Source organism: Furipterus horrens, unplaced genomic scaffold, assembly GCF_987537825.1.
Source record: "Furipterus horrens unplaced genomic scaffold, mFurHor1.1.pri manual_scaffold_2, whole genome shotgun sequence".
In the NCBI taxonomy this organism is placed as follows: domain Eukaryota; kingdom Metazoa; phylum Chordata; class Mammalia; order Chiroptera; family Furipteridae; genus Furipterus; species Furipterus horrens.
In genome coordinates, this window is record NW_028327172.1 from 195,455,674 (window position 1) to 195,470,455 (window position 14,782).

At 43.8% G+C, this 14,782-nt stretch overlaps 1 protein-coding gene across 1 annotated transcript in view; it reads left to right on the top strand.

Annotated features, from left to right (window-relative positions):
• The first annotated feature begins 1,879 nt into the window (after positions 1 to 1,879).
• The window catches only part of RELL1 (RELT like 1), a 62,056-nt gene continuing 49,153 nt past the window's right edge, over positions 1,880 to 14,782 (top strand). Inside the window, exon 1 of the mRNA XM_090266991.1 lies at positions 1,880 to 2,103. Within this exon, the coding sequence (XP_090123117.1) occupies positions 2,016 to 2,103 (88 nt within the window). The 5' untranslated portion in view covers positions 1,880 to 2,015. The remainder of the gene's footprint in view (positions 2,104 to 14,782) is intronic.

A 14,782-nucleotide genomic window follows, 5' to 3' on the forward strand; every position in this document is an offset into this window, starting at 1 on the left:
ACTGGTTTTCACAGCCTGAAGCAATGAGGCTTTATTTTCCCTTTGCTGGAACCCTGAGCAGAGCGGTCTGGCCTAGGACTGGGATAGCTCCCCAGGTGTTCTTCCTGGCTTTTATAATGTATGACTGCTTATTCCGCCAGCAGGTCATAGCCACTGCCTTGCCATTGCTGCCGCTGCCACCACACCATGTCTTCTCCATCTGGCTTCCCATCTCTGCCCCTCCTACCTGTCTAGATGAGTATTATGTCTTTAAATCTTTGTTTGTTGGACTTCCATGCAGTTTAATTTTCTGGCAGTTCTGGGTTTTTTTTTGTTTTGAGGTAGATATAATCCTTCTTATGGTTGTGCAAGGAGGTGAAGTGGGTCTGCCTATGTCTCCATCTTGACCAGAAGTTCACCGTCTTGAAGTTCTTAAAATTTAGAAAAAAGGCCCTGAGTTTTTGTTTTACACTGGGCTCTGCAAATTACATAGCTGGGTCTGGCTGCCACTTACAGCTTACAGTGTAATTTCTAGGCTCAGGACTCTCTCCTTTTTAAAATTATAAATGTACACTGACCTCTTTCCTCTGCAGCCGTTCTCAGTTTTTACGTTGGTATAAAACTGCTTCACCAACCAAACTGCAGGATGGGTGGACAACTGTGCTCAGGACACACAGCACCTGCCTTTAACTTTGAAGGGTGGAGGCTCCATCACTCAGCCCAGCCATCTGTAGGTGTAGAGCTTCCATCAGTGGCAATTACTACATCAGTGCAAATGTTTGCAAGAGTCTAGTAGATTGCACAGAGGACTCAGTGTGAAACGTTCCCCCTCTGAAAATTGGAGGCTGTCAGCCAGGCCAAGGAAGAGCTCCATTCTGTCTCCACCCCATGATCTAATTGGTGTTAGTATTTTCTCAAGGCCTGACCACCCTGCTTCAGGGGCCTCTAAAGTGAAGTAAAGAGGTAACTACTTGGAGAAAGGCTCTGCATTCAATCAATGCTTGGGATGATGATTCAACTTCAAAAATCACTTCTGATTCCTTAGTGTGCACTGTCATTATGCCAGGCGCTGAGGGCACAGCTGGAAGCAAACACAATAAAGATGAGCTAATTCCAATTTATTACAGCCATTGTGGGTTTACTCCCCAGCCTGTGAAATGTAGATGCTACTCATGTCACAGAGCTGATGTAAGGGTGTAAAAAGATAGTAAGTGAGTAGGCACTTGAAGAGCTACTGTGTGGAAGTATTTGCAAGGTATAATATAGGCACATGATTTTTTTTTGAAAAAGCAATGTATTCCTGGAAGTAGTAGTAGTAGCTTAAATGGAAGCAGAGATAGGATGAAAATTAAAATGATTTGCCTTCTCTCAATTTTCAAACAGTGGAACTTGATATCCAGCGAGCACAGCACCCCTCCCGGACCAGTCACAAAAGAGAATGCCAGCTGAACAGAGATGGCAGCAGAAAAAAGATTGTGCCCATGCCAATGCTGGTCATGTCTGCAGACAGAGCTACCTGCCCCGTTGCTTTCCTGTTTCCATGCCGTCTGGTACTAGAGCCGGGGAAGACAAGCCCACTCAGCTCCCGCCTTGGCCGGCTCAATACTTCCCGCGCAATACTCACAGTTGCGGTAAAACCGGACTAGGAAAGGAAGCGGGCCGGGTCACTGTGGGCTGGGCATGAGAGGGCGGGGCCGCGGCCTCATCCCTGAGGTTGAAGCTGTGACCAAGAAAGAGGGGTGGGAGTGCAGAGGCGGGGCCAGGCTGAGGTGGGCGGGCCCAGAGGCGGGGCCACAGGGTCCTTGCGTAAGTGCAGGCGGAGCCCGGGGCGTGGTGCGGAGAGGCGGGGCGGACCCGAGGTGGGTGGGACTGGAGGGGAGGGTCCAGGGCGGGGCGGGGTTGCCCTGCACGGGGGCAGAGCTTAATCTCGCTGTCCTCCCGCCAGTTCCAGAGCCACCCGGTCTGCCAGAGCCCAGGACGTAGGTCTCGGTGTCCGCGGTGTTCCCAGGCTGGGAGGAGGGCGAAGGGACCTGCCGATGGCTTCGCGGGGACTCCCGGAGTTCACTGCCTTCGCAGCTGCTGTCTTTGTGGGAAGTGCCATGAGTTCGCCGCTTGTGGCCCCGGGTAAGTCCCCCGTTAGGGCCGGGGCTCGTAGGACGAGGCGAGGAATCGAGACTGCAGCCCCGCTGCGCCCCCGGGAGCTGTGGTCCCGGCCAGCCGCGGGATGCGGGCGCTGAACTGCTGGCTGTCGGTCCGGGGGTGGCCCAGGCTGGTCGCTACTCTTGGCAATGACTCTGATCCCCCCCTTCCCGCCTGCGGGACTCCGGCGTTCACTCCGCTAGCTGGCTCCTCTGAGGACCTGTTACCCCCTCCCCCACCTCTGATCTGTCCCGGGTGTAGGGACTGGGCCTGGTCTTGCGTGCCTCAGGTGTGCTTCCGCTGGCACCTAGGAGCCCTGCGAACCCCTTTTCTGCTGTCCTTGTCCTCAAAAGTCCCCACAAGCAGAAGATTGTGACACAGGGGACCGGGCGCACTGGCGCTGTCGCCGCTCCCTCTCCACCCCCCCTCCCTTTATAATTTAAAACATTGGGGAGTTTCAATTTCTTTATTTACAAGTTTTAATTTATTTTAGTGGTGGATGGATCCTTGTAACAGGTTGGGGATTCAGATTTCTTCTCACATATCCCGTATAAATCAGGCTTGGAAAAAGGGAAGGTGCGTTTGTAAACTTTTTATTTTTTTCTTCTTAGTCGAGTCCTGTTACCACAAAAGGAACCTAATGTGGTCAGAGCAGGAAGGCACCAGCTGAGTTGATAAAGTGTCACCTCCAATGATGAACTTAGAGCAGGAATTTTTAATTGAAATCTAAGAGGATATGTAAATTTTACGGAAGTCCTGTGCCAAACTCTTGTTTTTATTACTGTAGACATCAGGGATTCCTTACCACCATTCCTGCTCTTAACTGCTGCCTTACTGAGTCATTTAAAAATAATAAGTGGACCTGACTGGTGTGGCTCAGTGGATTGAGCGCTGGCCTGTGGACAGAAAGGTTGCCTGTTCGATGACCAGTCAGGACACATGCCTGGGCTGCAGTCCAGGTCCCCAGTTGGGGGCGTGCAAGAGAGGTAGCGGATGTTTCTCTCCCTCTCTTTCTCCCCTGTCTCTCTAAAAATAAATAAATAAAGTATTTTTAAAAAATATTAAATGTATACCTTCTTGGCCAATTGGGGTTACCACGACCTGGAATCTTAGGTCAGCAAGCTCTTCTAAGCTTGAGCAGATCCTCTTCAGGTCCAAATAATAAGCATCTGGAAGTCTTCCAGCTGTGGCTGTCTCCTCCATAGAAACACATACACTGTTCTTCACTCTGGCCTTTATTTTTTTCATAGAAAACAGAACATGTTAGGAAGGAAACAGCATGGGTAATATATCTCCTGAGTCTTTATTAGCAGACTCGTATTTCCTTCAGCCATCCTCCCTGTGGAGATAGCAGCTAGTGACATGTATTGTTGAATGGGAGATTTTGGTTTTCAGCCTGCGTTTCATTGCTGAGACCAGTAGGTGTGTTATCAGGTTCAAACTGGACCTGAGGTTACAGACAGTACTTAGAGATATAGAGTCAATTGCTCCATAATTTGAAGAGCTTAACCCGAGGGTAAAATTCAGCACCTGATGCATATAATCCTCCATCAGCCAGAGAAATCCATCCCTAGAGTGTTTGTATTTCCATGGATCTCTGAGCAGCACCCAGCTCTCAGGACTGGAATGTGATGAAGAAAACTCATCTAATAGCACAGTAATTTTTTTGATGAAATGGAACATGTTAGAAGAATAAGGTGTCTAAAAAGGGAAGGATCCAAAGTATAAATTTGTCAGGGTGACTTGAGGCCTGATCAGTCAACATCTGGTCACGTATTGGAGTGTAAGATAGTGTAAATGTCTATAGGGAATGTTAGGGAGATAGGGAGAAGGAAAAGGGAAGAAAAGCTGAGTATCTGCTATGTGCCAGGCTTTGAGTTGGGCACTTCGTATGCATTTTTATACTTATTTCTTATAACACTAGCAGTTCTTATTTCCAGTGAGGCAGCTGAGCCCGGAGCAGTTAAACAATTGGCCTAACATCACGTGGCTATAGTGTATCAGCCAGCATTTAATCAGAGAAGCAGAACCACTAGGAGGAGTGTGTGTATATGTGTCTGTGTCTTCTATGTATCTTATCTTTGATAACCTAGCCAGCTTAATTCCAAAGTTCATTTATTCTCTTTCCACTGTATCCACTGCTCCCCAGAGAGAAAATAGAGCAGAAATCAGCCTGGGCGGTCTTGTTGAGATTCTAAGACAGGGAATTTAGGACGTTATAAAAGTATAAGCATGTGGTTATGAGAAGATGGGAAACAGGAGAAAGTAGAGCAGATAACTTCACAGTGGGCACTGGCCATGTCTCTCACTTGCTGCCTAGCAGGAGAATCTTATTCAATTTCTGTGTCTTGGTACCAGCATTTGAAACTCCATACCACAAGAAGCAGAAAGGATGATTTTTCACATCTTGGCTTATTTATGTCCTTAAGTTCTCTGGTTACTCAACCTTTGGGCTTATTTGTTTCTCTACACAACCGTGGGCACAGCCTTCTAGTAAGGAGTGGGTAGCAAAGGTCCAGGGACTGGTGAATGAGAAGTGCCTTCTCCTTGGGCTCTGTGGGCTGCCGTCCAGTCTCCTGACTCCTTATTTAGATGCCAAAGATAAGCTTTATTAAATTCTGGCTCTCCTTTGGCCAGGTGGCTGTACATGCACATCAAACATGAAATCAGTACACAGACTGTTTTGAGAAAGCACTCCATGAAGCTTGGGCTTCCAAGTCCAAATTTAATTTAAAGAGGAAATGAAAAATTTGAGAAGTGCTTGTCATTCCCTCTCTTCTCCTCTCCACCCCACCCCCCTCAATGAAATTAATCAAACCATCTGTTTGGGAGTTCCAGTAGTGGAATTTGAATGGGAGAGGTCAAAGCCCCAGATAATAGGAGCGAGACATTTTATTGTTACTTTTCAAAGAACTGTTTGGCTCTGATGTTGAAGTTTATTTATATATTGGGAAGTTATTTAAAACTGACAAAAATGATTTAAATTTTCATTGTTTAAAACTGTAATGTTGAGTGGTTTTCTAATCATTTTAGGGCACTTACTTTAGTAATTGGTAAAGATTTGATGGGCTGCTGAAAGCAGGTGGAATAAGGAGTGTAGTGTGGTTACCAAGGACTAAAACTGGAATTTGGAGTTAGATCATTGTAGATACTCTACTCTTTTTGAAGGAAGGAATGCAATATTTATTATACCTGTTTTGTGGCTGACTCTGGTCATGTACTCAGGTTTTTTAATTCTTATAACACTCTGTCCTGTAATAGTTGAATAAGTTAAATATTCCTTTTTTTATAGATGAAAAAATTGAGTCTTTGAGAAATTAGCTTGAGAAAGTCACTCACTAAAGTATATAATTGTCTAACCATTATGCTGTACACCTGAAACTAATTCAAAATAATATTGAATGTAAACTACTTGAAAAATAAAATTAAAAAAGAAGAAAAAGTCACTCAGAGTTGGATTTTGACCTTGGTCAGATCTGTTCAATTCTGAAGCCTGTTCTTATTATATTACAAAATCATTTTCTCTTTCAAGTGAGAAACTTCTTTTTATCCTAAGATATTTATAAAGAATCAGTAATGGTAATGGCAAGATATAGTAGAAAGACCATCAAAGTCAGTCCTGGACTTGAAGTCAAAAGTCAAGAAGAGCCCCTGCCACTTTTGGGAGTGTGGCTCTCTGCCTCCATTTTCTTACCTGTAAAATGGGCATGTGCCAACCTCTATCTTTACCTGCCTTATTAGCTGCTACTAAGGATCAAAGGAGCTATTGTCTCTAAAAGGTCTTAGCAAATGGCAAAGTGGCATATATCTTTTATCCTGTGTATTTTTTTTTTCTGTTTTTCTTCCCCTAAGTGTCTATCAGGTTGGAATTATATTATAATGTGAACCAAACTATTTAATACATGTATATCACTAGTAGTGTAAGGTTTTCACTCTGGAGGTGGTGATGGTTTTGCAATGATAGGTTCACTGTGAATATATAAAAGCCCAGAGTGACAATGCAGATTCATGAGTTTGCTGCCATTGATTGGGAGATCAGTGGCCAAAAGTTTTTTTCCCATTTTCCCTCAGCTAAAATACAGTGCTCTTGGTATTTTTGGAACATTCCCCACAAGATATAAATTTTGGGGAAAAGGGGATCTCAGTACTCCAAAGTATTCACCACTGTTAGTCTATTTCATTCTGGTATTCTCCTTTTTTTTTTTTCTTTTTTACTTGGATAGGATCATAATGCAAATATAATTTTTTGTGTCCTGTGTTTTTCACTTAATGTTATACATGAAGGTTTCTCCATTGTCCTGTCTCAAAAAATAGCTGTATCATATTCTATTTTATGGATTCACTGCATTTTAACTCACTGTGCCTCCATTTTAAGATATTTCAGTTGTTGCTAATTATTTTCAAATGAATTTTAAAACTTATTGTTCAGTGAATGTCTATGTGTGAAGCTTTGTCTAGATATCGATGACTTCCCAGAAAATAAGTTCCTGAAAAGGCATTTTGGGGGTCAAAGGTATTCGTGTTTTTGAGGCATTGATGACATCAGTATTGGTGACCTGAAGGTTGTCCCAGTTTACAAAGCAACAGTCAAAGGACTCACTTTTCACACCATTGGCATTTTCTCTGAAAAATGTATTTTCTGATTTGTAGGGTAAAAATTGGTACCTTGATTGTTTTAATTTGTATGTTTTTGATTAGTAATATGTTGACTCTTGTTTTTTAAATATCCGAGCCATTTGCACATGTCTGAAATACATTATGGACAATTCTGAAATCTGAAAATCTCTGAAAACCAAATGGTTTTTTTTTTTTTTTTTTGAGGCTTTTTGCATACTTTGTTGGTGGTAAACCCTATCTGAACCAATGTGAGATTCTACAGTATATATTTATCTCAACATGAATATTGCTAAGTTTCTTGCAGTTATACCAGTGAGTTTGATTTCTGAGTGTTACATGTGTGCTGAATGCATTGCATTACTTTTCTAGAGTTACAAAGCCTGAATTTTGAGGCACGATCTGAACTGCAGGTTTTCAGATAAGGGATCATGGCCCTGGCTTTTCTCTCATGACTCATATTTTCTTATCTGTGGGCAGCCAAATGTAAAACTGCTCAAAATAGTAAAATACCCTATGGAGAGAATAACTCCTCAAATGAGTGGCACTTCATGAGAAGAAGCACTATTTTGGTATCCTAATGCAGAATCTAATAAGAGAAGCTATCTGGGAAAAGCTGAAGTGGTGTTTATTGTAGGTGGCTTTCGGGACAGGTGGCCATTATAATGTGAGCTTGATGAGGGAGTTGGGCCAGATTTCTCCTCCGCTGGTACAGTTCTCTTTGTGAGGGAGAAAAGAAATGGAATCCACCCAAGGGACTTTGGGGGCAGGGAGGAATGGGTAGAGGGTGGCAGATACCCCAGGCAAACTGAGTTTCTGTGCCCAGTCATCTCACCTTGGGGATCTTTTTGCCAAACTAGTTGGACTTGGGGAACTGGTTTTCTATTCCCCCTTTGCGATATCCCAAAGCCCCGTTTTACCCGTCTTTGCTCATCCTAGGATCCCAAGCAGCAGCCAGCTCTCTCTGACTCCCTCACCTGTATTTTATTGGCACCTCTCTGGGTAGAACCACTAACAAAGTGCCTGTGGTACAGAGGGAGAAAAAAAATCTTTAAACCACGTTCTTCATCTGTATTATGGAGAAATATGGCAGAGTTGCCTCGTGGGTTGTTGTTTTGAGATAAAATATGCATGTCTACTGCCATACCGCCCTGAACGTGTCTGATCTTGTCTGATCTTGGAAGCTAAGCAGGGTCTGGCCTGGTTAGTACTTGGATGGGAGATAAAACATGCATGGCCGTGTTAGGTATGTAGTACATGCTAAAAATATATACTATTATTATTATTCTTTTCTTAACCAAATATAAACCATTTACTAACCTGCCACAGCTATCAGATGGGACTTTCCTTTCAGGTGCCCTTGCTCATCTTGCTCTTGAGCCCTGGATGCTGAGGGTGATGTGTATTGGGCGGGGGCCTTTGAGGAGGCAGTGCTGGGTAGTGCCCCAGGCTCCATGGGAATGGGGAGGAATAGGGACCAGTGGATTTGGCAGGGAATTCTTTTAAGACGCAGGGAATATGTAGGATTGAGCCATTTAGCTACCAAAATTAGGTGAGGAAGGAAAGAAAGAAAAAAGAAACCATGATCTTTCTGTGACACGTTTTGGGGGAAGAATTTTGGAAGATTCGCCAATTGGTTTATCTCTAGCCAGTTCATCTATAGGTACAGACATAAAATTTTGCCATTTTTCTCCCAAGATTTGATGTAATTACCCCATTGGCATGATTTTTGATTATGCTACAGAGTGACTTGGGTTGGCACCTGAAAGTGATTAGACGGTTGGCTCTTTCATCCCCACCAAGCTCCGGAAAAACTTGAACAAGACTTGATGTGCTTTCAGGTAGGTGAACACGTGCAGATGAGGGAGAGCGGTGCCCGTGCCCAGGAGGGCATAGGAGCTCCTCACCCCTTCCTCAAATCTATGCCTCTCTTCCATGTGGCCGCTCCTGAGCTATGGCAGTTCATAATGAACCAGCAGTGTAATATGTGAACTATTTCTTTCAGTTCCGTGAGGCCTTCTAGCAAATTAATCAAACCTGAAGAGGGATCTTTGGAACCTGCCATCTCTGTAACCCATTGGTCAGAAGCACAGGTGGCATCTGAAGAGGGCGATGGTGGGCAGCCTTGTAGATCTAAGCCCTTAACTTGGGGGGTCCAATGCTGTCTCTCCACAGACAGTGGCAGAATTGAGGTAATTGTTTGGTGGTGCTAGAAAAAACACAAATTAGAAAGAGCAGAAACATAGTCTTAGGGCTGGAAGGGGCCTTCATAATCTCCTCCAAGCTTCTTATTCAGTAGAAGAGGAAGCTCAGTTAGCAAAGCCTGGATTTCAGCGGGCGTCTGGGCTCTGCCTAGGACTCTCCCTGTTGTGTCAGAGCGGCCCTCCACTGAGTGGCCCAGCCTTGCTGCTCCTGGCAAAACTCTGGGGTCTACGTGTGCCCTTGGTCCTTGTGCTCCAGGGTCCGCTTTCTCCGCTATGGATCTGGGTGTGCAGGCCTTGAGAAGAATGACTTCGGCTCACTAACTTCTGACACTAATGGTGCTGTTTTTAGTTGTATAATTTCAGTCAGTGGGGACTTGGGGGTCATTTTGTAATTAATTCCTCTCTTTGCAGATGGGGACACTGAACCCGAGAGATGCAGAAGCCTGGGAAGGCAGGAAGGGCTGTCATCTAGCAGCAGAGGAGCAGACCGTTAGGTTTGGTGAGGGAGGGCCACGCTGTGTGTTTTGGTCACTGTCCAAGGCTCAGATCCAAGCACAGGACCCAGAACAGAGTAGACATTTAAATATTGGAAGGAAGGAAGGAAGGAAGGAAGCCAGAGCTGGAATCCAGGTGTTCTGACTCGACCCAACTCTTTTTCTTTAAAATAAAGCAAAGAATTAGGCTTTCCAAGGTTCGCCCACAGATCTCAGCTGTAGTCTCCTCTCCCCCCTCACTTCCCAAGTTGATGAGAGGCTGCTTTGTCTGCCAGCCTACAGGCCATATTGCTCTAAACCTGCAGTGGGAAGATCTGGCCATGGAGATAAAAAGAATGACAGTAAAAAAGTAAGCAAGTGCTACCTTTATCAGGTGAGTGCGGTGGGACATTGATGCGTTTGGAAGTATTAGTGAAAATCTTCAGTGCAAAGGTGTTCAAAACCTAAATTCATCCATGAAGCTCTTTTCAAAGACAAGCCAAATTCAGTTTTGTTTCTATTAGTTGTGTGTATATTATATTTCATACTATTTCATACCTTTCTTTTATACCTTCGTTTCATGGGTTAAACTTCTGATTTATTTCTAAATTCAGCAAATATTAGTAAACTGCCTAACTGTGTACGAGGCCCTGGGGAAAAGGGATGCGAGCCAAATAGGCTCACTCCTGCATTTAAGGAGTTAACAGGTTATCAGGGAAGATGATTAAACAAACAATCATCATAAAGTGTCAGTGGTACCTCCTTAAGGAAAGTGTGGCCCAGGGCCAGAGTACCTGAACCTGCAGCTGAGGGTGGATGAGAGTCCAGTTGAGCAAGACTTTCTGGAGGAGACGAAGTTTAAACTAGTAAAAATGCCGTTGTTAGCTGAAGAGAACTAGAGGTCATGGAAGAGAGGGTGTGAACGCAAGCAAAACCAGAGCAGTGGTTCCAGACTTGAGCGAACATCAGAATTAACTAGAGGGCTGTTAAAACACAGATCACGGGTCACCACACAAGGGTGTTTGAGTCATCAGGTCTGGGAAGGGACTGGAATATTTGCTCTTTTCTAGCACATTCCCAGGTGATGCCGCCTAAGGATAATGTGAGTGGGTGAGAAAAGAGATGGAAGAAACAGGAGCGTTGTTTTAACCTGGAAATCCCTCTCCTCTGTGTGGGCTATCCATATCCTGTTCTCCAAGAGAAAACCAAGGCATCTTATAAATGGAATGTAGAGTTTGTTTTAAGTAGAAAATGATCAGTTATCCAAGGAATTCTTCATGAATTGTTTATTTGCTTTCAGAATAAATATTTGAAGGGAGTAATTCAATTTACGTGTCATCGGGTTTATAAAAGAATTTTATAAAATTTTGGCATGAAGTAGATATTAAAGGAAAATCAATTTCATTTTCTTGAAAAGACAGAAATGAGACAGCTTATACTATTACTCTTCTTGACTGGCCAGGTGAATTTAGCCGAGTGGGTGAAGATTGATAAAGAACCTGTACATAAAGTGTCACGTGATAGGTAAGGTTAAAAACAAATTCTTTTCAGTATCCGTACTATGCCAAGCCTTTCTTCCCCATGCGTGTATACAAACCAAATGTGATTTTCTGAGACTCCTGTCAGGGCTGGAGATTTGAAGAATTCACTGGGCTTTCTGTCTCACATTGGAACTTGGTAACAATTTTCAAATGTTCTAACAGCTCTTCATAGCTGGAAGTCTCCAACACAATCATGTGGATTATTCACATTATAAAAAACAGCAGCCCGGAATTTCCTGGCATTGGCGAAGTGGCAGATGGTTAATGAACAGGCATTCCTTCGCTTTTCTTTGCGTGTTTGTGCTATATGCTTGTATGGCCTGAATGTTTTTGCTGCTTCCTTAATTTTTTTCCAGCCTCCTCCCCTTCTGTGAAAGGCAAAACACAAAACAACCACTGATAGAGGAAAAGAGGCCTTGGGCATTGCTTATAGCTAAGTGATAGAACCAGGAGGCGGGTTTTGAAGGTAAAACTCATTTCCCATGCAGAATGCCAAGTCGGTGTCTTAATAGTCTTTGTAGATAAAACTTGTAGGTATTTCTTACACACAGTGTGTAATTTATTTAAAAATGAGGGCCTTATCTGAGTTGCTGTTAGGTGTTGTGTAGGTATGTAGAATGAACAACATACTTCCTTGGTTTCTGTCCTCACAAACTTGTGATTGAGAAGCGGAGGATAGACTAGGAATACAAATCATTATGGAATAATGGAGAATGTATTTGGTATAATCAGAGCACTACAGATAAAGTGCTGTGTGGGACCACAGACGAGACACTAAAGACTTAATAGCCTAAAACGTGGCATTTAAAAAAAAGATTTTATATATTTATTTTTAGAGAAATGGGAAAGAAAGGAGAAAGAGAGGGAGAGAAACATCAATGTGTGGTTGCCTCTTGCGCACCCCCAAGTGGGGACCTGGTCCGCAACCCAGGCATGTGGCCTGACTGGGATTCGAACTGGCAACCCTTTGGTTTGTAGGCTGGCACTCAGTCCCCTGAGCCACACCAGCCAGGGAAAAACTTGGCATTTTAAATGGACCTTAAAGGAAGTGCAGGGAAAGGGAACAGTCTATGCAAAGGTGTGGAGTTGAGAAAAGCAAAGCCATTGCAGACTCAATGTAGACACAGAATGGAGGCTGAGGCTTGGTGGGGAGCTCCTGAAACTATTCACTTTACTGTGTGGGTGTGGGACCAAGGATGGGGTGGAGTGGAGGATAGGGGGACCAGAAGGGGTCCTCAGGCTTTGTGATGTAATGGGAGAGCCCCTGATGTGAGCTTAGAAAGACCTGAGTTGGAGACATGGTCTCTGAATTTCATCAAGGCAGTTGAGATACTGTTCCTATTTTCTCCTCTGGAGAGAGTGAAAAGGAAGATAAGAACTGTTCTTTATAACACCTCAGTTGTTTGGAGAATCAAACAAATAATATAACCCTTTGTAAGTAATACAAATCTGACCTGTATAAGTATATAGGCTTAATATAATACCTGTAGTATGTAGCTAGAAATAATTTTTCAAGGTCTGAGAAGTGCTGGGAAATTGGAATCATGAACTAAGTGTAGTATATAATCTTGATGGTGCGAAGGCCAAAAAGTGTTCATTAATGGTAAAAGCTAGCTGATTATGTATTCTTCTTACATTAGAATAAATTCTTTGAAATTGCTCAAATCAACTTGATTCCTGAATTCATCACTAAACATTTATTTTTAGAAGAGTTGTACATTTCCCTTTTTTAGTCTTATTGTTGTTCAAGTTCTTCTCTCTCCTGGTGAGGAGAGTGTCAATGTAAGAAGTGTTCAAATCTGTAGAGATTTTTCTAAGAGTTCACTCGAGCCAAACTGAGGGCATATGCTGGGGAGCAAGATCTTTAATGCTCTGTAGAATAACAATTTTCCAGCTTCTTTTATGTATTTGAAATCAAAGAGGGGATGGATGGAAGGATGATTGGAGAAAGCAAAGTCGTCGTCGTCGTCGGCAGCCGTCCGTCTCGAGAGACGATGGTGTAGCTTCTTAAGAGTCTATCTGCCCCGCCGAGAATGGCTGTGCAGTCCGACTCGGGAGTGACACGGTATCTGTCTCCTCCCGTGTTGAATCGACATCTTGTGATGACGCTGGAGTGTCCTCTCCAGTGAAGCTGAAGCTACAGAGCCTGGGCAGGGTGATATGGAGGGTCTGCTGTTGCCCATGCAGCAGACCCCCCCTCTCTTCGCAGCTGAAGGGTCCAAGGGAAAGACGGAGTCAATACAGCTTGGCTTCAGGTGCGCCGCAGGAGTTGCCGGTGTTGACTACAACGTCAAACCGCCTTAGGGACTCCGGCTCCGGATTTTCTGTGGGGGTTTACTCCCTTAGCCTTTCCCCTGAAGAGGTATGCCGCAAGGCAGCAGAGGTTTTTTGGAGTCAGAGTGGAGATTGGGTTACGGGATAGTTAATAAGATTATGTGCTCTCTTGAGGGTTAATACTCCCTTTGAGGGGTATTACTGCTGCTTTTTCAAAGGTATGTTAACCTAGAGGCACAAGAACAGTGGACAGGGCTGGCTTAAAACCTTTCACTAGAGAAGTTCTAGACCTGGAGTATGACTACCCACCATGACCTGCCCAGTTAGGAATTGATGATCAGATTACCCTGAGGTTACTTTCTATAGAATCCCTTTGTTCTACAATCCATAAAGGCAGTGTTAGCCATTGTGGGGGAGGAAGAAACTTTCCTCTACCTTCAAGGTTCTTCTGGCTGGTCTGATAATCAAATAGACACAAGACAGATTAACAAGAGAAAATAACCAAATTTAATACATACATATGCACGGGGACTCCTCATACATGAGAGTCAGACACCCCATGTGCGCAAGGAGTTCAGAGATAGAAAACGGGATTGAAGTACAAGACGTTATGAGCTAGGGATGTGTTAATGTACCTTGGAGGCTCAAAGGGTCACTGCAGATGTTTAGTAAATAGAAGTTTGTTCTGCCCTACAGACAGGTCAAAAGAAGTTATCTCTGATAATTACTTATTATGGGCAAGGCCCCTAATTCAAGTTTTTCCAGGTGGTCAAGGGAAGGGCAAATGTCTGTCCTGAGCCTCCAGATAAAGTTGCCCTTAGTTCAGAACAATCTGCATACTGCAGAAGCACATCTTGGGGTGACTAGCTCTGAACCCTCAGACCATCAATGTCCAGTGCAGTGTCTCTTATTTATTTATTTTTTAAATTTATTTTCAGAGGGAGAGGGAGTGAGGAAGAGAGAGAGAGAAACTTCGCTATGTAGGAGAAACATTGATCGGTTGCCTCTTGCATACCCCCCGACTGGGGACGTAGCCCACAACCTAGGCATGTGCCCTGACTAGAATCTAAAAAGTGGCCTTTTGGCTCACAGGTCAGCTCTCAATCCCCTGAGCCACACCAGCCGGGGCAGTGCAGCGTCTTTCAATCAAATATGTGGATCAGCACTGGGGCGACTTATAAAACTGCTTGGGTAGGGGCTCTATCTCTGTCACTTCTGGTAAGTCTGTTTTCTTAGTCCCTCGATTTCTTATAATGTGATCCTGTTTGGGGGAGGAAAAATAATCACCTTCAAAATAATTTAGTATACATTAGGTGCCTACATATTATGGAAATAATTACACAGACAGTAGGCTTGGTGTGTCTTTGTGTCTGTGTATGGGATAGGATAGGAGGGCGGGGAGAGACTTAAAGGGGGAAAGAGAATTCTTTTGCTTGAACCCTGTGATAACACAGATGATCTTTCCCACATTGTTCAGTATTGAGTCTGGACATATAAATGAGTAAAGACTCTTGACTTTGAGTCAATGTGGTATAAAAAAATATATGTATTTGGTCTT